Source organism: Orbicella franksi, chromosome 12 (genome assembly GCF_964199315.1).
Source record: "Orbicella franksi chromosome 12, jaOrbFran1.1, whole genome shotgun sequence".
Taxonomy (NCBI): domain Eukaryota; kingdom Metazoa; phylum Cnidaria; class Anthozoa; order Scleractinia; family Merulinidae; genus Orbicella; species Orbicella franksi.
Window position 1 is genome coordinate 7922480 of NC_138156.1, and position 22522 is coordinate 7945001.

The following is a 22522-nucleotide window of genomic DNA, read 5'->3' on the forward strand; positions in this document are numbered from 1 at the left end:
TCTTGACGCTCTGTTCATTCATGTCGATGATTTCGTGGGGTGAGAGCAAGAGATCTGCTCTGAAAGAATGAGAAGCCTCTTTTCGATTTTTCTTGTTGGTTAGTAGCTATTGTTTGCCTATTTTATAGGATGCTCCGTGTTACAGAATGCGTGCGTTTTTTCTTGTTGCAGTTCCGATTCTTGCCAGCGATTACTTAGAGTTTGGACCTGATGACCCTCAGACAAGATTCGAATTTGGCGCTGTTGTGGTATGGCCGGATTTTCATTTTGTGCTTCATTTAATTCCTCTGTCGGCGCATATCGCCATTTGTAATCGAATTATCGTAACAGAAATTTACTTCTTTTTGCGTAAACGTTTTTCTCTAAGGGCACATTGGCCAGTCAATGGTCTGATATCTGTCCTTTGTTTCATTGCCCCACGATGAAATATGGATAGTGCAAACATTCATTCATGACTATTCATGCAATGTAAATATTATAATTACCAGCTAAAAACACAAGTTGACTATTAATACTACACTCGACTGTACCGTCTACGAACGTAATTCTGCAGGTAAATATCGTCCAGGCCGGATCCTTGGCGGAAAAATTATTGACCATCGTGTGGTCTGCATGTACACCGACCTCTTGAAGCTGGGTCTATTCTGAGTCGATGATGAGGTTGAGCTAAAAATATGCCCGTCCGCACCTCCCACTGAGTCAATAATTTAATAAGCACCATGAACAACGTGTACTTATTTGTACAGCGCTGACGTGTAATAAGACAAGTTCTAGCACAAATATAATAATAGCCCTTTAAGCTCTGAGCAATAATCAAAGTGATTTCTTCTTTAATATATTATTTTACAGAGTGTTACTGTTACAGCATACTCTTAATAACTGGTCCCGAGGGATACAGTTCGTTTTGTCTTCTGGAGAATAAACTATCTTTCCCAAGGGACCAGTGATTAAGTGTTTTGTTATATGGCTGGAGTTTAGATATAGTTAAATGAAATTTAACATAGTTAACAACTAGGAGCTAGTCTGGTCAGTAGCGTTTTTATAGGCGATTGTTAGTGTCTTGGCCGTCTGTGAGCGTTTGGTTAGCGTTTGGTGCGTTCTGTAGTGTTTGATATAGTTCAATGAAATTTTACATAGTTTATGACCAGGAGCAAGTCTGGTCAGTAGTGTTTTTGTAGGCGTTTGTTAGTGCCTTGGCCATCTGTTAGCGTTTGTTTAGCGTTTGGTGCATTCTGTAGTGTTTGCAATAGTCATATAGTCGTGAGAGCCCTGGGGCTGACATTGTCCAGCGGTATTTTTGGTTAGTACATGTGTTGTCGTCCCATGTGCTCGCAGTGTGTTCATCGCTCTGTTAGTGAGGCGTTGTGGATTGAATTATAGTTTAGCGGTTCTTGGCGTTCCCTCCCTATCCCCCCCCTCTTTTCAGCATTTTATTTTCATTTATTTTTTTTTTTTTTTTTCCACCAATGCCATCTGGCTTGAGTGTGACGGGTGCCTGTAGGGGGCTTGGCGCGGGGGGCTCGTGGCTTGGTTGCGGGTTGGGCAGGCCAGTCGGGTGTTCTAGCGCCCCGGGGATGTGACTGCGGTTGCAGCCCCTGGGCTTCGTAGGCACCTTTCCTCCACTAGTGACTTGGGGGTTAATGTAAAGTTATACTTTTAAGGCAAGATGAAGTCAAAGTTCTTAATCTCTGGTTAGTGGGAGAGTGGGTGACACTTGTCTAATTGTTGCTGGCCAAGCAACATTTAGATTTAGCCACTACCCTCGATCAATACCCTCGATCAATACCCTCGATCGACCCTCGATTGGTACTCGATCAACACTCCATCAACACCTCAGTTGACACTCGATCAACACTTCATTGACATCTTGGTCAACAGTTGGTCGAGAGTCAACTAATTTTGGATGCATGGATATGAGTCGGTCAACACTCGGCCAACTAAGGACCAACTGATGATCAAGTGTCAATAAAGAATCAACCAAGTATCAATCAGGATCTCGATCAAGTAGGGATCAAGCTGTCAATTGAGATGTCAATTGAGGGTATCAATCGAGAGTATTGAACGACACTCGACTGTAGATGTCTTTAGTACACATGATCCGAGCCTGCTATGTATTATGTTAAAACAAGAGATTACATAGAGTCTACCCTCTTAAATAGTGATAATTTTAAAAGTCTGCTGAACAGCTGAATTATCTCATCTTGTTCGAACATATCCTGGTCTTCTTAGCATCCAGCTGGAATTATTTCTAAGACACCCCAGATGGGATGCTAGTCCATAAGAGTAATGACATTTGATCTGCAGTCCAGTGCTGTGGCCACCTGGCCACTTCACCGCTACCTTTTTAAAATAAGTCTTTGTGACATCACAGAACAGTATGAACTGGAAACATATAAATTCCGCAACAAATTGGGGAGAGTCCACTTATGGATAATGCACTAAAACTTCAATGTAATGAGATCAGGGGGTGGGGGGTGGGTCGGGGGGGGGGGGAGGCGGCACTGGCTAAATGATGGAATCCTCCTCTGGGACCAAGGGACTTGGAGATGTAGCAAACATAATCTCTTAAAATGGCAGTCAACTGACTCCACAGAACACTGAGCTTGAGATTTCACTAATATTTTAATGTATCCTTTAAAAAACCTATAAGTCAGGGCTAGCAGTGTTCTATGTCTATATGTGTTGTGGGCTAGTGAAAGAGACTTATGGGCTGGTAAATGGCAATATCTTTGAGTTAAGCTCAAATTCTGTTATAAAATGGATTCAATTAACAAGGGTATTACTACCTTGCAAATTTATCCACATGTATTGCCTTTTCATTTCTTTTTCAGGATTCAAAGGTTGAAAATGGCACAGATATTTCTCCCATAGGTGAAAAAAAATTAAGTATAATGACTTTCCTTTCAATCATCTCAAATACACCTTTTGGTGTTCATTTACAGAAAATATCCTTTCATTTGAGTCAAATTTGTTTCATTATGGTCAATATACTCTCATTAACACCAATATGACCTTCATTTGCGTGGAAGGAACATTCAAGAATAACACTTGGATATGTATTAACATTCAAAATCATCAAAAGATAAACAATATCTTCCTTTGACATTCATTGGCTGTAAACGTATTTTCATTTTTGTCGAAACAAAATTTGTTGTCACAAAACAACAATCATTTACACTTTTGGACAATCCTTTTCAACAAAAGACTTTCAATAACAGAATTTGCATGAGCACTCACAATCAATTGCATTATTATACAAATTTGGACACAACTGAATGGATATTTTCTGTAAATGAACAGCAAAAGGTGTAGTAATTATGCTACTTTGCCCTTTTATGGTTGTTGATGAAACTAATGAAGATATTCTGTTTAATTTACATTTGAAGAGCCTTTATTAATTATCTATTGAATGATAATTGAAAAATGATTTATTTCATGTTCAGTTATCTAATGTAGGTATGGTAAGGGGTATTTGCCTTTTACAGTATATGACACTAAGGATTTTGGACTCAGGACATGATCTAATTATATTCTGTCAACTGTTTATGTGTTGTCTTCTGAGCTAAAAGTTGTTGAATTGGTGTGAAACATAATTTACTCCTATTTTTTTAATATAAGCATAATATATGTACTTGTTTTTTTTCTTCACAGAGAATGGTATATATGTAACAATTATAATTGTCTGTAATGAAAATAATTATGTTATTGTAATATTTATATTATTCTTAATATTTTCTTTAGGATTAAAGGACATAGTCATAATTGTTAGAAGTCAACACAATGCATTTCATATAAGAAAAGCAAAAGCCCTTAAGCAATCCCTCAGTGAACAGGCAGAAACAATGGGAGAAAAGGTATGAAATCAATGTGCAGTACTAACTTTTAACTGACAGAGATGTGCTTATCCCTGCCAAATGTACATCCAATCTTATTCTATGGATCCCAGGAGTCTAAGGGTTACTAGGCTCACTGATATCCTCCCTCCTCTAGGGACACAAAGACCCTGTAAAAATGCAAGTCTCTAAAAACAACTGTCAGGTGCAGTGGCCTAAAGGTTAGCACCCTGGTCTCTGGATCGAGCAGACCAGATCCAAGCCCTGGCTGGGGTCACTTCATTGTGATTTTTGGCAAGACACTTCACTTTCACAGTGCCTCTCTTCCCCCAGGTGTATAAATGGGTATGGTCTAATTGAATGCTGGGGGTAACCCTGCGATGGACTAGTATCCCATCCAGGGGGGAGTAGAAATACTCCTAGTCATTTAGCAAGGCTCAACTTTCAGGAAAAAACCTTAGGGCCAGCTGGCCCCTAAGTTTTCAGATTTAGTCGCCAGCAACAGTGTTTCAGTGAAAAGCGTGAAAAGTTAGTCACCAGCGATAAAAATGTGGTTGCGTTGGCGACCCTAGTGGTTGCAACATCAAGCTCTGCTTAGTGCTATTGAAAGTAGGATATCCCTGGGTGTATGGGCCAATTGACCTATTACAGACTTTACCTAACAGGAAATGTTATGTACCAAATCAACTATGGATCATATTTTTGTTAGCATCATTTAGAACTCAAAATGGTGCATGAGGACTGGGCACCTTTTGGAGCGTGGACAATTCTTCCTATTATAAGAAGGTATGATCTAATGTTGCTAACTGGAAAACATTTTGATGTCATGGTTTAGGGGTTCATAATTTTTAATATAAGAATTTGCAAGTTTATGAGAAATTATAAAATGGATTATTGTTTTGCATTTTAGCAGCTTGATAAATTCATACTATTGTGGAATGAATGATGATCTTTTAATTTGTAGCTTGGTTGAGGACTATGGTGACAAGAAAAAGTGGATATTTTTCTGTGAGGATGAGACCATAATAAACCTGCCAGGACTTGTAAAAGTTTTAAATAAATATGATGCAAGAAAGGTGAGCTTTTTGAGTTTTTTGTCAGTGATGAATGTTAATGTGTTAAGGTGGCCGAACACAGTTTTCAAGAGCCTGTGCCTAATTCGCCATTACTTTTAAGCTATTTATGCTTTGGCGCCCGTTTTTTGCAAGAGTCAAGGTTAACCACAGAAAAGCTTATTCTCGCATTTTGGCTAAGGTGTGTGCTGTTGCCATGGCAACGGGGCTGGTTAAAAACAAGGCTTAAAAAATGGTTTTTGTTTATTTAAAAAAAAATCCAGTCGTTAGATTTTTTTCATTTTTTGCCCACTACAAATTGACATTAAATCCCTTCTGTCAACACTGTTCTAATCAAATTTTGACATAGGCGATTTTCGTAATTCGCCGTAAATCGTTTTCACCACAAGTTCTGTATTATTAAAAATTCCCTATGTCAAAATTCAGATTTTTTGCGATAGATCATTCACGTGGTTTCTGAACTATTTTTTTGCCAAATTTCTTGAAATTCTAATGACTGGATCGTCAGAAATCCGCAAGTTTCTGCAAAAGCAATCGGTCTCAATTTTTCGAGCAACTGCGCATGTACTGCATTTAACTGGGTTCTTTCGGTAACAAAGAGAAAGCTGAGAATTGCTGGGTTTTTTGCGTCGTTACCTTTTCTAACATATCTTTGTAATAAAAGACTAAAGCCATCAATACACTGCGTCCAATAATAGAGAAAAATAGCACAGATTGTGTGGGTGTTGAGTAAAGAAAATGATCGCTCTATTGACGGCATGTTTGTTTTTGCAATCCTTGTGCGCGCGCTCAATTACGTCAGCAAAAGCGCGCGCGAAAACTGTGTTTGGCCACCTTAATGCTCTTGTTTGGCTTAAGCTCAGCTTCCCAAACTGTAAATACATGTAACACTAAATCATTGGCTAGCATCATAGGCATGCAATACGTACAAACAAGTGACAAAGCTGATTGAAGTATTTTGCACTCAATACTGGGCTATGATACTAATTTAACTATTGATTTCTCTTTGGATTTTTATAACACTTTCAACCAAGCCAGTAATGAGAATAATGGAGGTGATCATCTCTGTAAAAGCATCTTGATTTTGAACCTCATTCTAATTATTGATACAGAAATGGTTATGTATGAAAAGCAGGAATATGAGTAGCTGTGGAGTAACCTCTGCAATACTCTTACCTCAGCCCATCTCTCTCCTTGACCACTCTATCCTCTCCACTTCTGCCTTCTGCACTCTACCCTGTTCCCTCCTCCATGTTTTCTCCCATCTTGCACCTACCCACCTACCCTATCCCTTGTTCTTCAGCTTCATTCTTCATTGGTTAGTGTGCTCTTTAGGTTAAACATGAAATTTGAAATGAGGGACAGTATATTCAATGGGTTAATGTTTGTCCTGAACTGTTCTGTCTTGATGTTAGTCAACCTTTTATTCTGTAGTAGTTTTATGCTGTTGTTTGTTTGTCTGTTTATTTTTCTCTTCACATGGAAAAAAGGCATGACTTTCCTCGTTTGACAGGAATATTCATAAATACAATCTTCGTTATCCATCATCAGGAACTTTTTCTTGGGCATGCAATACAAGATCAAGAGGCGGCAATCATCCATCACTTTGCTTTCTATCAAGATCCATCACAGTTCTCTTTCCCTGATTTTGCAGCTGGCTGGGCTTTGTCTGTGCCGTTGCTTAACAGGCAAGTCAGAATAACTAATATACAATAGCACTCTACAAAGCTGTGTCTGTAGTTTGGTCCCACCATTAGTGATTCATGGGAGGTGCGGTGGCCTCATGGTTAGTGCGCTCGCCTCCTGTTAGAGCATTCAGGCTTCAAACTCTTGCTGTGGACATTGAGTAGCATTGTTGCACAAATTCAAGAAGCTAGGGTTAGGAGAATTTACTTCTTCCTCAGAATGGGAAAATTTTGTGAGCTTTCCTCGGTCATGCCCCCTGTCTGCAAGGTCATGTTATTGTACAGTTAGCCTGAGAGAGTCACAATGAGAGGAAAATGTCTTCTTCAAGAACACAACAGGAGGATCGTGACCAGGGTTTGGCTTTTGAGACTGGGAGATTTTGGTTTAAAAAATTGCAGGAAAAAAAAAAGTAGAAGGTACTTTGGAATAGTTGGCTCTAGTTTTCCAAAACGTCACTAGATGAACAATAAAGAGTCCGCATGGACCCAATGAGGATGAGTGAGTGAGTGAAGATCCATCAGGGTCTGGTACCTTTGTGTAATCTGTACCATTACGGGCCTCTGAATAGATTTTTAGTGTTGATTAAAAACATAGATGGCACTAAAGTTTACATTTGCGAAGCCCTATTAGGGGTTTTCTGGATGTAGGATATTCCAGTAAAAAGTGGAATACAGGATATTTGGGGAAAAAATAATGGGATATGAGATATATAGTGGGCTATCAAGTAGGGAAATGGCTAATTTTTGAAACTGGAGTTAACGGGATATGTGAATTGGATACTCAACACCCCTCCCCCTCCCCTAATGGGGCCTCATTTGTGTTGTGAACAAAACCTCGAGAACCGCAAGGCATTGGAAGAAGGAGAAACGTGCATACCCAGACTTTTTATTCGACAAGTCAAATTATCCTCCCATTTTGATTGGTTCTTATTTATGATCTATTGGGGACAGACGCATTGTTGACGTCAGTAAAATTCTTTTGTGTTTCTTTATTATATAAAACAAATTGATTCCATGTTGCCATGTGTCTGTTCAGCAAAAGATCACAGAAGACGTCAAAATGTGGTAAGAACATCAGATTCAGTGACACACTCGGCTATCGCCTCAAATGCCACTTTTTTGTTATTGCCAAATTTTGACGTCACCTGTGATCTATTACTGAACAGACGCACGGCAACATGGAATCCGCTGTATGCTGTGTAACTCTGCGGTACTCTGCGTTCTAGACATTCTTCCAGGCATTTTATTTTCATTATTTTAGAGTTTTGTATAAACTGGGCTAATTATGCAGATATCGCTTATTGTTTCCTTTAAATGAATAAATAAATAAATAAATTGACTATTAACCTTGGCTTCGGTTGTTGACTAAGAAATTTGAAAACGCAGCTTAAAATCTGTCACGAAAACGGAGCTTTTCGAAAACGCTCTTTAAACCGGAGGAGCTTGAAAACGCCGGCTTTTCATTCTCGTGTGGACGGAAAACATTTTGAACACGGAGCAGCGTCACTATAATCATGTGATTTCTCCGACCGAGTTTTCGTCAAACACACTGGAATCCAAAATGATCGGTGATTGGCCTTACAATGTACCTCAGTGTTCCATGATCAAATCAGCTCGTGCAACAGGCTTTATAAACCAATCAGAGGAAACATACAGTCTCGTCAACCAATCAGGAGTGCCAAAGAGTAATCGTCATTTGGTTAACGCGCTTTTTCCTACCTCTGGCAACCTCTGACACATGTTGGGGATATTTTTTGTCCCAAGGTCTTTTCTCTTTTTTTTTTGCAATAGGATTTTGGTCTTGCGTTACGCGACTCAAGTCTTGTGCTGCATAACAACGGAGCGTTTTGGAGAAAACACTTTATTAATCTTCTAAGAAATAAACGTGATAAAAAGAGAGGAACGGAGAGAAGAAACAACATAGCCAAGAAAACGAATTAAATTGCGAAGCTTTTCGCAAAAAAGCACTACAATCGCGCGCGTATTTATGCAGTTCTGATAATCAACACCCATTTTAAAAGTTTACTATCATTTTATTTAATTATTTACAAGACTATTTACAAGAAAAAAACTATATAAATCGATAAAATAAACAGTAATTGCATGAACTCAAATAAAATAATTTACATCCATCAATATCTTAATTTACATTCTTTTTAAACAGATTGGATAAAAGACTTCAAGCTAATCCGCCAAAGTCAGACTTCACCATTGATGTACAGCACGAGGTTAGCAATATAAATAGTCATTATGTCTTGACAATTACAAGCGATTTCCGATAGAAAATTAAATGTCGTACTGTTCAGGAAATAAAGATAAACAACATCCACATACCTTCAAGTCAAGTCCGAGTCGAGTGGAGTCAGTTTGTTTATGTAGTACTTGTCAAAGTTACAAAGTCTGTCAAATCAAGGGCCCTTTGCATTTCGCTAACTTTTTACAGTTAAATTCATCCAGAAAATTCAGGTCATTGTTCTAGTACCGTCAAAGTCAAGTCGAGTCAGTCGAGTCGAGTACATATTTCTTAGAAGTCACGAAGTCTTCCAACTGCTTCCAATCCATGATAATCGTACAATTACACGTGGAAATTAATGTCAAGCAAGTTCTTCATTCATACCGTCAAGTCACGTCAAGTTCGTCAAGTCAACCAGTCGTTGGTTTGTATACATGCTTTTCAAAGTCACAAGCTCTTCCACCTGCTTCCATCTCGTCTACTTGTTGCTTGTGTACTTTGTAACAGCTTTTGTTCCTTCGCTCACGGCGTGTTTGGCCAGTTCACCAGGCAGAAGCAGCCGTATGGCGGTCTGAATTTCGCGGGAACTAATGGTCGACCTCTTGTTGTACGAAGCGAGTCTAGAAGCTTCGGTTGCAATTCGCTCGAAGATGTCGTTAACGAACGAGTTCATAATACTCATGGCTTTGCTCGAGATACCAGTGTCGGGATGAACTTGCTTTAGAACTTTGTAAATGTAACTGAAATAACTTTCTCTGCGTCTTCTGCTTCGCCCCTTTTCTTTGCCTTCTCCGCTTTTCCTTTCCACTTTTCCTCCTGCAATCTTCTCCTCCTTCTTTCCCGAACGTTTAGGCGGCATTTTCGATGTTTCTCTTCTCAACGAGTGAACGTGTTTAAAGTTCAGAGTGTTTGGGGTCTGGCAATTTATAGGAAAATTTGTGATGCCTAATTTGCAAACGGATCGAAATGCTCGATGTTTCATTGGCCGTTTTCTCCTGAGCGGGTGCTAAAAGCACGGAGAAATCGCACCATGACAAATAACAACAGTTTTGCTTGTGGCTATTGCATGCCACGATTTGTCAAAAATAAAGCAACTTAGAAAACATTTTGTTCCCAACTGGATTACACGTACACAACAAGAAACATAAACACAAGTATTTTCTTTAACATTTGCCGCGTTTAAGAAAAAAACAACTTCAATAAAGAGCGCCACAAATTTTATTGATACGAATGCAAAAAGACAAGCTTTTTTAACGGCACTGCGTATAAGAATAGTATAGTAAAGTTTTAGAAGACAATTTATGCGTTTGTTTTGAGCCTAGTTATAGTTTTTTTAAGTGAAGTTTTGAAATAGAGACTTAATCTCGGTATTTTTGTAGTTTATTTTCTCTTTCCTTTTACCTTTCAATCCGAGACGGATTAAAAAAAAAAAAAGTTAGAAAAGTAAACAGCTTATAATATTTGTCATGTTCAAGCTGGTCTCTTCCTTTTTCTTACTAGGTTGGAACGATATGTGTCCCATACCTGAAGTACGTTACCTTTTTCAGTCGAATACAGATCCTTTTGAGTCAAGCTGACGTGTCAACTTTCGGATCACTCGTGCCTTTTTTGATAGGACAACAAGAATCAGAGACCGTTCGGGTTCTTTTACGATGATTTGCCGAAAGGAACACGAGTTATTCCGACTTTCTTAATTTGCTTTCTTGCAGGTCGCAATGTTTATTCGCGACGAGGGCAAAGGTACGTTACTCACTGATGTACTCGAATTTTGCACCAGCGAACCGACCGGCAAACAGAATTGCGTGACGTCTTTGAAAGGTGGTGGCCCTGATTGTGTGAGTTTGCATTAAACATTCTCCTTGTTTGTTGAGAGAGGTTGAAAAAGAAGATTGTAAAATCTGGGGGAGGGTGTAATTTTCATTATTCTGAAAACCAAACATTATCGTTGTTTGTTGAAAGGGGTTAAAAAAAGTGTAAAAGCAGGGTGGTCGTTTTCTGTATTCTTATAACCAGTGTACTTGACATTGTATTGAGTTTGTAAAGAGAAATTACAACAGGATCTCGCTATCAAGAAAAGGCGGAAGTTCGGGATAACCCGTAGGAAAGTAGTGTACAGGTGTAAGAATGGGGATATCCTAACGGTTTCATAAGCATATCCCATGGTTTTTAAGTTTAATATAACCGACTTTAAAACGGGAGCATTCTAATGCAAGATAAGAGTTCCATTATTTCAGTAATACAGAGCAAAAAAACCCCCCCTAAATTATGTCTTTTTTCGTAGGGTGATCTATCCTTGGATAACATTTTCTTCGCTGTCAAGACTACAAAGAAGTATCATAAGGACCGAGGTATACCAAATAAATGCCGTAAAATTCTAATAATAACTTCTTTCCCTCCTTCACCCGAAAATATGCGCCCCCAAATCTTAGACACAAAAATCCTCCAATAGTAATCTCGTTGGAATTTAAGTCCGTGGACTTGTATTTAATTTAAGCTCTTTAAAAAAATAGAATTACTTCCAGCTATTAAGCCCCTCTACTGCTGGTCTTTGTTGTATTATGTCCGGTAATATTTCAGAGACTACTAACGATGTGCACCTGATTCCTGTAGAGCTTACGTTGTGTTTCACATCGTTATTTTCAGACAATTTTAACAACTAATGTTATTATATGGTCGACTTTTTCAGACGGGAGATCACTTTCAATCAATTGTTCGAAACGCAAATTTCCTTCAATAATAGCAATACTCCAAAAGCTCGCTAAAAACCCTGTTTAACGTCGGTACAGTAATTTTGCTGTACTTAAGGTTTTTAATACGAATAAATACCAGTAAAACCTTTATTTTAAAGAAGTTGTACCCCTATATAGCAAACAAATGTGGTGCACTTTCGACTTTTGGTTTTTTCACTGAGCAGAGCAAAAAAACATAGAAACAAATGTCAAAAGTCACCAAAAACTTTTAATTAGCGATTCATCTCAGTGGTCAAATTGAAAAGACAGTTGCAAGCTCGGAGGAATCCCAAACGTTGATGAATGTATCTTTTCCAGTTCCCATTGTGCAGAAAACAGTTGGAAAGTTCGCTAAGCACATTGTGTATTATAGCGAGACAGAGGATCCCTCCATACCAACTGAGAACATTGGAGTCCCTAATACAGGAAGAGGTAATATTGTGATTTTGAACGCTTTAACTTGTTAAGTTAATAGAAACAGTCTATTATGTTTCAATAGGTAAGGTTAAGTCTACATACGAGCCAAGTGGCCCATAGACCGGAGCTTATCCCGGTTTCTGTGGCTTGAAGCGACTACGAGTATTTCTACTCCCCCTGGATGGGATGCTAGTCCATTGCAGGGTTACCCCCAGCATTAAATTCGCCGGTACCCGTTTATACACCTGGGTGGAGAGAGGCACTGTGGGAGTAAAGTGTCTTGCCTAAGAACACAACACAGTGTCCCCGGCCACGGCTTGAACCCGAAACGCTCGATCCGGAGTCGAGCGCACTAACCATGAGGTCACCGCGCCTCTCAACTATGTTTCAATAAGCTGTTCCCCAATTCCAGCGAACAATAGCGCTGTGTCAAGGTCAGGGTGAAAACAAATACAAGAAAAATGTATGAAAATGTCCACCCCAAAGCCGTTCTGGTGTTGTTGTTCATATACACTGAAATGGAATGCGGGGAAGCTAGGTCTGATGTCCATCAAATACTTGTTATCAGTTTTTCATAATCCGTTCAGTCATACGCTTGTCATTTTTATTCTCCGTAAAATAAACTACAGTTATGAAAATAAACAAGTCAACATTCTGGGCCGGGTGGTTCGAAACCGGATTAAGCTAACCCAGGGTTAGCGAAAATTTTGATTCGAGTTTTGTAACTTTTCGGTGAGGTTTTCTGTTTATATTGTTTGGCCTTCTGTTTTCATTTTGAATAATCTCAAACTACACAAAACCTGTCGCCTGTTTGCAGCCGGAAGTGTCACAAAATCGCCGTTAATACCGGCGGTTTAGACTGTCTGCGCCGCAGGCTACACAAAACATCAGGAGTGAAAAACACTTTTATACAAGAAAAATCAATACTTCGTTGCACATTTAATTTGGTTTACCGTTAACCGGCTTTCGACTGCTTGAATGGGATCGAATTAATAACGCATGAATAAAACCTGTTTTTCTTATTCCTACTTCACCTTACCTCCAATCTTGGTCGGAATAAAGCAAGACCGTTCCTCCAAACCCTGACTCCGAATTAATGATGAATTTTTTTTTTTAACCAGAACGCGCCTTCATTAAAATGGGGCAGTTAGAATGACCATGACTGTCAGAAATGAAACCAAACTTCCCCTTGGATCAATGATGAATTCGTGATAAAACCAAAACGCTCCATTTTTTCCATTGTTGAAGTGGTTGTTCGCCTTTGTTTGGTTTCACGGCGCCTCGCCCTTAAAACGAATCGAAGTGAAGAGAACCCTTTGTTACCTACATTCAACAACTTTGCAGCTTCCGCTCAGTTAGTAAAGCATTTGCACCTGTGTCTACAAAATCCCGTTAAAATTTCATTTTTGGGACATTCTTTTCAACTACTCAATCTCATTTTTTTTGAGAGCGAAGATCTCTTTTACTCGTGTTGTGACCCACTGTTTACATGTTTTATTTCATAATTTATGTACATTATCTCAACTCAATATATGAGGCTGTCAGTATACAGTTGGCCTTTGTACAAGGGAATTTAGAAAATGTACAGTCAATCTATGTACAAGGAATTTTGAGATAGGTATTACTGAAAACAAAAGCCTGATAACTCCCTGTAGACCGTGTTTCCAGACTACTGTAGAATTCGTTCAGTGTTCCAAAAAGTATGTGAACGACAGTGAAATTTTGAGTTGTATCATAGTTAATAGAGGGAAATGGCTAGGAAGGCCGGTAAACATCAAAGAAGCAAACAAACAGGCTGAAATTTATCTTGGAAGGTCCTTTCCCTGCACATCTTTTGTTTTATGCTCATTGACTATGCATGAACTACATAATCGCAATGCTTCTATTCGTTAATTGTATGATAACACGTAACCACTTTTTGTATTTTGCCAGCCAGGTTTTGTCCAGGGTCGACCCCCAAAATAGCAAACAAAAACATATAACAAATAACTTTGCCATGTTTCCTACCATTTCCCTCTAATAACTATGGTTGTATGGACTGCGAATTTGCGCTTCGCAATAATATCTGGAGAGAAAAATCTAGAGAAGCTAGCTTTTAGCTAACTCTCAGTTGCTTTGTAGCCCACATAGCGGATTTACACAGGTATTTGGAAAGAAAAAGACATAAATTTGCCCCTTTTGAAGCCGCAAATATTCGTTTCCTTTTCAAGTGTTGAAGTTGTTTCATAGCTGCAAAGATCAGTGATTTTCACATGAGCAGTGTGGAGAAAGTGGATATCGATCACTCACGTCATTCAATCAGAAATTGCACAAGCATTTCAAAATTTGTGAATTCATTTTGTCTCCGTGGAAACTAATACTTCATTGCTGTGCAATGAAAGCGTCGATGAACTGAACTGACTACCTTAGTGGTTATTGCAGGCACTCGACATTTTAAAGGTGAAAATGAGTTGTGAAGAACATAAAGAGCTTTGACTAATCATAATTTCCGTCTGGTAGAAGGCTGACCAGTTGGCTATTTACATTGCACAAAAACTCAGTTGCTGGTTTCAGTGAACTTATCAACGAATTCAGAACTGATCTCGATACAGGGCGTGGCAGACACACGTAACTCGGTTGAAATTGCGACAGATGTATACGTCGTTCTCAACCCCGGTCAAACTTCAGTTTGTCACTTCTGTAAATTCTATTAGAAGTCTGATACGGTATTTATTAGCCTTTGGCATGATGGAAATACCGGTCGCGTGTCCTGTATTTCGGGCGTTAAAAGAACCATATTAGAGGCTCTCCTTTGTGTTTCTTGCGGCGTTCTTTCTCTGAAGGTTTATAACGCTTTTGTTGCTTGTGTAATTGTTCTTTCTGTAGTAAACGCATTCTCTGACCTTCTAGAATCCCGAACGAAAGCGGCAGAAAGTTCCTCTTGTCTCTCAAATCGGATTTCTCGCCCTCTCGGTACTCTCCGTAATTTTGGTCGTATATGACATAAGGCAGTCGTTTGGCGGAAGCGTCCGAGCCCTGAGAACTAGCTGTAGATGTCGAAGACTTCCTTGGTTTATTTCGTTCAGGCATTACTCGTTGAACTTGAAGCGAAAAATCATAGCAGTGTACTCTTCGTCGTCTTTTTCTTTCTTCGTTGTTCACCGGCCCATTTCTCAATGGAATTGCAGGCAGGGTTAACCTGGGTATCTCGACTGTCTCGCTGACTTTATCTAGCACTCTATCCCTGGTATTTCCCCGAATTAATCGTCCTTGTACCGCAGTTTTCTTTTTATCTTTGTCTTCTCTTGGGTTAACCGCATTCGTCCCTGCAATGGCAATTTCTGGGTCATTGCCGTATATTCGCGGTAACACCAATTTTCCGCAGCTGACTGTTCGCCGCATTACGGCAAATTTCTTCTGTAGGAATTTGACTGAACTCTTCTCTGTAAGCTTTGAAGCTGTTTTTATAGTTTACACTTGCGGACAATTAATATATAAACTCGGTTTTTAGACTAAAAGCGGACGCGTAATCTGTCTACGCGCTTGATTCGTCTAGTAACCTATCTTCTTCGAAGGATAATCCGCCTCTACGTCTAAATTTACATTACTTAGAAGCTTTATCGGCGTGCTTCTTTTAAAATGTACATCGTCACTTGGTTCTAAACAAACAATAAATATCTGAAAGCGCGTGGCTTCAACTACTTAAAGTAATCTTTCTGCAGCCATGTCACAGACAATAGCAGTCTTGTTTTCCTCCGTTGACAATATATCCATGTTCACACGCGTCTTAAAGGTAAATCTTCCGTGAAAATAGGATAGCTTTTGTTCCCCTTCCTCTTGCTTTTTTGTGAAGGTTCCTTTTATAACAATTCGATGTTCAGATGTACATAAAACTTCACCTGCTAGAATTGTAGCATGCTAACTTAAGATCAGTTCCACCAACCCTCGCTTTTAAATTGCAAATTGCAAATTTTATCGTGGGTAAGTTCCCAAAGCAGCAAAAATGAAAAGAATATCTTCTTGAAAACAGCACGAAGATGCTAAAGGTTTGACAAAATTTCTCGCAAACGAGGCTTAGTAGTGAATGTTCGGCATGTGACATAATCATGCATACAGCATATTAAGCGACAGAAAGCAGCTTAAATGGCAATATATGAAGCTGTCAAAAAGTGAATATTGTAGCTTTGAATTCCATGAATATCACCTTAAAAAAATCAGAAGAACTCTATAATTACAATAAGAATTTAATTTTAGTGCGCAGCCTCATTGCGTCTCGCCACTATTAAGGGAGCTCAGTCACAGCATATTGAGTTATTTTGGCCTTGTATGAACTTACCTTTAAATTAAAGAAAACCTGAAAATGATACTAGTTTACTAAGATAGAAAAACACCAAAGAGATAATAGTAAACCATAAAGGAACAAGGATGGCTAAGGATGGAGAAGATTAACACGGATTACAACTGACAAGCTTTAAAAATTTAAGTTAAACTTTTCAAGATGCGAAACTGTGACGTAGCTCCTTTAAAGCTACCTTCTCAAAATGTTCGGGGTGGCCCTTAGCGCCGTGTGTGGTAACCGCATATGTAAACTGAAGTTTTTTGCTGACACTTTTGGATCGACCTTGTCTTGCTCACAACGTCAATACGTCGAGACAGACATCCGATCCAAGTGATATCTTTGACCTTGTAATCATGAAACAACAACAAAAGGCTTACGGCGGGTCACTCGTGCCTTCGACTTCCTCAGAGCGGAAGAGCAATCGAATCCATTTAATGTGAATATAATTCCAAGGATTGAAGAAACAGGATTGCAAAATCATCTCTTGTTAAAACAATGAGAACAAAGTTTAACGAAATACTCAAAGAGCCTTTATTGACCCTTATGGACTTTAGAATCATTTCAGAACAGTTGTCCTTGAGTTTCTGACAGTGGAATTTGTGAGAGGACTAACGAGCATAACTTACTGTGGTAAATTAAACAAGTTTTGTTCACAACACGCCCTTTTTAAAATGAACAGCAAGGGCTTAAAAAACAGTTAAACCATTTCCTTGATTTGCAGTCACCCTGGCGGTTTTTTATTTTGTTTTTGTTTTTTTCTTCCTTTTTAAAAAAAATCTGACACGTAGACCTCTCTTTTCATCGAGAACGTACGGTTATCGATTAAAAGCGGTTTCGCGTCAATCAGACAGTATTAGGAAATCCGTATGTATTTTCAGTGAACTAACCTTCATCAAACGAGGCTTCTTATCACATCGTTGCATTCAGAACTATAGTCGTTACCTGTTAAGAACTCTTGTTAATGTGGCATTTTCTTAAGCGTCTAGCTTCCCTTCTATAGAAAATGTGCAGCGACAACATGAAAACGTCGTTTGGCCTATTTTGAGTTTGGGGTCAGCCTTTAAGCTTTGAAAAATGCGAGATCAATTAGCAACCCGGAACATGCAGGATTTTTATTGATTGTATCTTTCTAGCGTCTCGCTAGGTATTATTTTTACTGTCGAAGAATTTTCCTTTGGGATTGAGGCGTGGTTTAGAAATGAGACGCTAAGATGTTGTTCGATGCTGTGATCGTAAGACGTGATCTGGTATGAGTCAGTGTTCCCTTCCAGGGTTCTCATTGATTTAGAGAGTAGAGGGCTAGTTTGATGAAGACGACAGCTGACAATGATTCGGATACCGAAGGCACAAGCCTCTAGGGAGGTCTGAGGGTTTGCTCCCCCAGAAAATGTTTGAAGTTGAGAGGCCTGAAATGCTTGGAGATATTTCCTCAAAAAAATCAATTTTGGAAAAGGTTCAAACGCCAAGACCATTAAGGGATTACAAAGACTTGTTTTCAAATTTTTATCCTTCAGCGCTGGCGCAATTGAAAACGTGCGCCACACGCTGACCCTATGCCTCCTCTCTAGCTACAGCCTTGACAGTTATTAGACAACGGGCAGACAAAGACAGTCAAGGTTCAGTCACGTTCCAAAAGACCTACACACGTGTCATTTCAAGAAAAGTAGGCGGCTCAGAAATCGAAGTAGCCGTTTTTCTTTTTTTAGCTGGCGGCCGGAGCTTAAGGAGCGGCTTTACCCGAATTTAAGTGAAGTTTTAGGAAGTTTAAAGAGGGATTAAAAGGAAAACAAAAGTTTTGGAACACCACCAGACAGTTGAACGCCCCCCGAAAGGGCACCCCAGGTTGGTGGACCACTAAAAAATTTACAAAACGGCCCAAAACGTAGATATGTGGGATGAACAAAGAGATTTTTGATTACTCGAACCGCGGTGAACGAGATATTTGCGTTAAAACCATAATACCCAGCCAAAATACGGCCTTCATGTTAACCCCCGCCTTAATGAGAACCCTGCCATAAACTGAGGGAATAATGACTCAAAGAAATAATGGAACACTAAGTCGTCGGGCAAGGAAACACTAAATCGTGGTTCCTTGAAGGAACTCTGGGGCGTAGTCCAATAGCGAGGCAGTGAGTTATGAACCAGTGATGGGACATAAATTCTTGGGTGATTTGGCTGGTGAACACTAAATTAATTGTGGTCCGGTAAGGGAACAGTGAACAGTGGTCTAGTTAACGAACACCTTCATAGTGACCATCGCTCGGGACAACGTGGAAGCATCTCTCTTAACGGGCCAGTTATTCGAAATAGATTATGCTTTAGAAGACTCGATATTGCTATGGAGACGATAAGCAAGGTATAGAGTGGTTTTCATTTGAGTGTCGAAAAGTAATTGGTTTGCGCTTTCTACGCTACGCAGTTGGCTTAAAAAACTCGCGCCAATTTCCATCCAATCAGAAGTAAAACCAAAACCAATCGTAACTCACTCGCACACGTTTTCCCGCGCGATTGGCTCACTGTAATGTTTATGGCGTTTGTGATTGGTTAGAGTGATTACTTTGGTTTTGGTTTTACGACACTCAATTGAAAATCGCTCCAGTATGAATGCGACGGGCAAGAGTCAGTTGGTACTTTATGCCGGTGGTTCGAGGATACGCGAGCCAATTTATGGCACGTACAGTAAGGTAGATATCTAGATATCTACTCTGGTCATGTGGCTGAAGATGGAATATAAGCCTTCCACGAGGGAAGGGTTCATAGTCACTGCGGTGTTTTGCTGAGTAATTTGGACTGCTGTTTCAGGACACTGTGCCAAGCTGCAGGCCATCATCAACAGATCAGCCTCCGATCCCAGGGCTGCTGACAAACCCTGGTTAGTAGTTCTTGATGACGACACAATAATGAGGTAAATAGCTGAAAATTATGAATTTAATAAACCGGTCCCTCTCAGCCTGCAGAACATGCGAATTAGCGCAGCGGCGGAGCGCGAAGTGCGATACACGAGCGCGTAGCTCTGCCCCGCTAATCCGCTAGTTCTGCAGGCGTATAGTACTCCCCTCTACCCCTGAATATGTAGACTCGATTTCCGCCTCTCGCGTCTTCGTTTTTCTCTTTCAGGGGAGGAGCGTGGGCTCCTCTCCCGAACAGCGGCTAGAAATCGAGTCTACTGTCCGGATATATTGCTAGACTTTTAGCTGGTATTTTTGTCAAGTTATGCCCCAACAATTAGTCGGCACCCATTCATGTGAAGACGGAGATGCATTGTAAGAGTATGTAATCTTTCCCAAATGCAGTGGTCAACAAGACACTTCACCTCGAGTGTAACGTGCCATTCTGCTACAGTAAGCTGTCATGTAAAGAAGATTACCACAACTTTTCACCAATGAATGAGCATTCGGTTGTAGCATCACCTGATAAAGATAAATAGTATTGATTCATCTAATTGTAAGTGCTGGAAAGAGCTGGAAATTGTTGTCATCCACCTTAAAGGTTTACATAGTGTCACAACATTATTTCTTTGAATCCTTCTTTCGCATAGCGTGCCCCGATTGCAGAAGCTGTTAGCGTGTTATGATCCGAAGGAAGTGACACTGCTCGGTGAGCGGTACGGTTACGGACTGACCGGGGGATATGGGTACGAATACATCACTGGGGGAGGAAGGTAAGTCTTGACAGTTTTGCAACTTTTAATGTTTGTTTTTTTTTTTCCTTATCCAGCTAACTACGAGCAGTGTGCCTGTGCCTAAAATTATTTGAATGCTTGAGTGATATTGTAGCGACTTTGCTCAGTTCATTGTAGCGATTCCCAAGCTGTTTGGTTCGTCAAAATTCGTCGAGTTTAATTTAAGGTTACTGTATACCTTTAGAGGTGTCTCGTGTCCAAGCGAAGAAGCGCGTCCGGTTTCAGCTGTAGATACCTAAACCTAAAGGTATACGATAACACAAACCAATGATAGCGAGGGACATTCAATCTTGCCAAGAGATTATGATCATAATCTCTTGCTCTTAGCCAATCACAGTCGTGATTTCTTTAAAGTAACTTTAAAGTAACGCGCTTTTTCCGCAGCTGTCAAGTGGTTACATAATTTTCCACGCCAGCCACTGGTTACCGGTTTTCTCGCGTTAACCCCCGTCCCCTTCCCCCTCTGACGTGTTTTTGCTTCAAGTCCAGATTGGTTCTGAGACATTTTCGAGTCTCGGAACAAATCCCTCATCGTTGGTTCTAGTTTTAGTTAATCCTCGTTGGCTTAAGTTAAACGCCAGCCGTTCGACACCCCTCTCCCCTTTAGCGCGGGAGAGGTCGCGTCAAGGGCCTTTGTTTGTGTTCAGTCTTCTGAAATCTATACAACCTACAAAACCTCTGACTGCAATTTGGAAAGGTAATCCGTTGATATGCTCTTTTCTATTGTCTTCCCTTCAGAACCTAAGTGTTATCTAAGGGTTACCAGTCTCTCTCGTTCCAATTTTACTGTTTGTATTCTTGTTTTAGTATGATTCTAAGCCGCGCTGGTATTGAGGCCCTGCTAAAAAGCGGCTGTACGTGTTGGGAACCAGACTCCCCCGATGACATGTGGCTGGGGAACTGCTTCCGAAGACTGGGAGTTCCTCTTACACACAATCCTGCTTTTCACCAAGTACGTTAATTTATTTTAACCTCTAAACTCTAGCTAGCGACTTTTTAAAGGAGCTAGGAAGTAATATTTTGGACATTAAAAAAAACCTAAATTACTGAATAAGCCTTTAAGGTTTTAATGTCAGATCTAAGAATTTGGTGGTGAATAAAGGCAGTTTTCCCTAGTTGATGAATTTCTTCTTTTTCATTACCCGTCTGCTTGACAATGTGTTGACATTTAAGGAGAAAATTGATACTAATCACCTTTGGAAATTAACAGTCAAGTGTTTGCAGTAACAGCATGGCCTCGTGCGCATCGAACCTGTAGTTGTTAATCTTCGAACGAGTCCTGTTTTTGGTTCACTGTAAAACAATAGATAACCCACCCAAACATGGACGCTATCTTCAAAACGGTAGCATCTACAGTATAACGGGACTAATGAAAACAGATCTCTGGAGGTTGCTGGGCCTTCATTAGTTTGCGTTAGATATACTGATGTTGAGTTTTTGGTTGCTTTGTTTCTGTTTCAGGCTAAACCAAATGAATACGTGCCTTCACTGCTAGCGCACCAGACTCCTGTGTCATTCCACAAGCATCAAGATTTAGATCCACTTGACGTGTACAAGGAGTATCTAAGTTGATAGATATGTTTTCTAAAACAAAATATGTCAGGTTTATAGACAGACTATCGCCTCCTCTTCTCTCGAAGAATCGTTTGTGCCGAGTGTACATTTACATGTGAGGGGCAGTGTGAACGATTGACCAAAAATAGTAGCTGGGACGTTTGAGATAGATCAGACCCCCCCCCCCCCCCTCTCAATAGTTTTCTGAACTAAGAGAGAAAAGAATTAATAGTTAGTGGGGTAAGCGGAGGGGGGGGGGGGTATTCTGAGTGTCCTGATAGTCGTTTTGGACGTTTTGGATGGTTCCGTTTGTGCAGAGAGGGTAATATGAAAAGTTTCAAAACAATCCGTACCAATCCAAAATTCAGTAAGAGTGTAAGGATCCACTTTGCTGTAGGAAATTGTAAAGGAAATTACTAAAATAAAGAAATATCGGTTTTGTTTAATTATTTTTTGGAAAAGATAAAGTTCGGTCCTTTAATAGTACGTGAGAACATACGGGAAAACATATAGCGGGTGCCAAGGGCGGGAAAAATCACGATTGGTTTTAGTTTTTGCAGCCGATTGGCCAACAAGATGATGCCTCAATTCTGATTGGCTAGAGCATGCTGCACGAGTTTCTTGGATCAATCACCGCTTAGAGAGTAGGGTTTCTTTTAGTCATTGGGAAGGCACTTTATGTTACAGAGAATTTCATTCATTTCAAACGTACCGACATGGTTTTTTTTTTCGCGGGGAATTGTCACAATTGGTTCTTCGAAGATGAAGTATTTTCTCACAAAGAAACTATTTAAATATTAGGATATCATAATAGAATATTTCTGGGTAATAAAAGTTATATAACAAAAGTGTTTGTTTATTTGTTTACTTCCTTGCTAAATCGCGTTTATATGATATTGCACGTCTTGGGCAAACAAATGAATGAAAAAACCTTATTGCACAGTAGGTAAGAAATGAGGAATGTTATTTTTGCTTGAACGATACCCATTTCTTCGTCG

At 39.8% G+C, this 22522-nt stretch overlaps 1 protein-coding gene and 1 pseudogene across 1 annotated transcript; one reads left to right on the forward strand and one right to left on the reverse strand.

Annotated features, from left to right (window-relative positions):
* The first annotated feature begins 138 nt into the window (after positions 1 to 138).
* Positions 139 to 22522, forward strand: LOC145464476 (beta-1,3-glucosyltransferase-like). The gene is made up of 14 exons (XM_081448387.1): positions 139 to 248; positions 2832 to 2871; positions 3742 to 3854; positions 4543 to 4619; positions 4798 to 4909; positions 6458 to 6594; positions 8756 to 8819; positions 10534 to 10659; positions 11106 to 11172; positions 11872 to 11985; positions 19091 to 19193; positions 19827 to 19949; positions 20778 to 20922; positions 21432 to 22522. Exons 1-14 carry the CDS (start codon positions 147 to 149, stop codon positions 21540 to 21542), a joined length of 1434 nt encoding a protein of 477 aa, XP_081304513.1. The 5' UTR covers positions 139 to 146; the 3' UTR covers positions 21543 to 22522.
* Positions 8604 to 9821, reverse strand: LOC145464471 (histone H2B pseudogene; annotated as a pseudogene).

Excerpts from the sequence above, each read along its gene's own strand:
- LOC145464476 (XM_081448387.1), top strand. The coding sequence starts at position 147 with ATGCGTGCGTTTTTTCTTGTTGCAGTTCCGATTCTTGCCAGCGATTAC. Across the intron at positions 4,910-6,457 it reads ATAAATATGATGCAAGAAAG|GAACTTTTTCTTGGGCATGC; the intron begins GTGAGCTTTTTG and ends ATCCATCATCAG. Across the intron at positions 19,194-19,826 it reads GATGACGACACAATAATGAG|CGTGCCCCGATTGCAGAAGC; the intron begins GTAAATAGCTGA and ends TCTTTCGCATAG.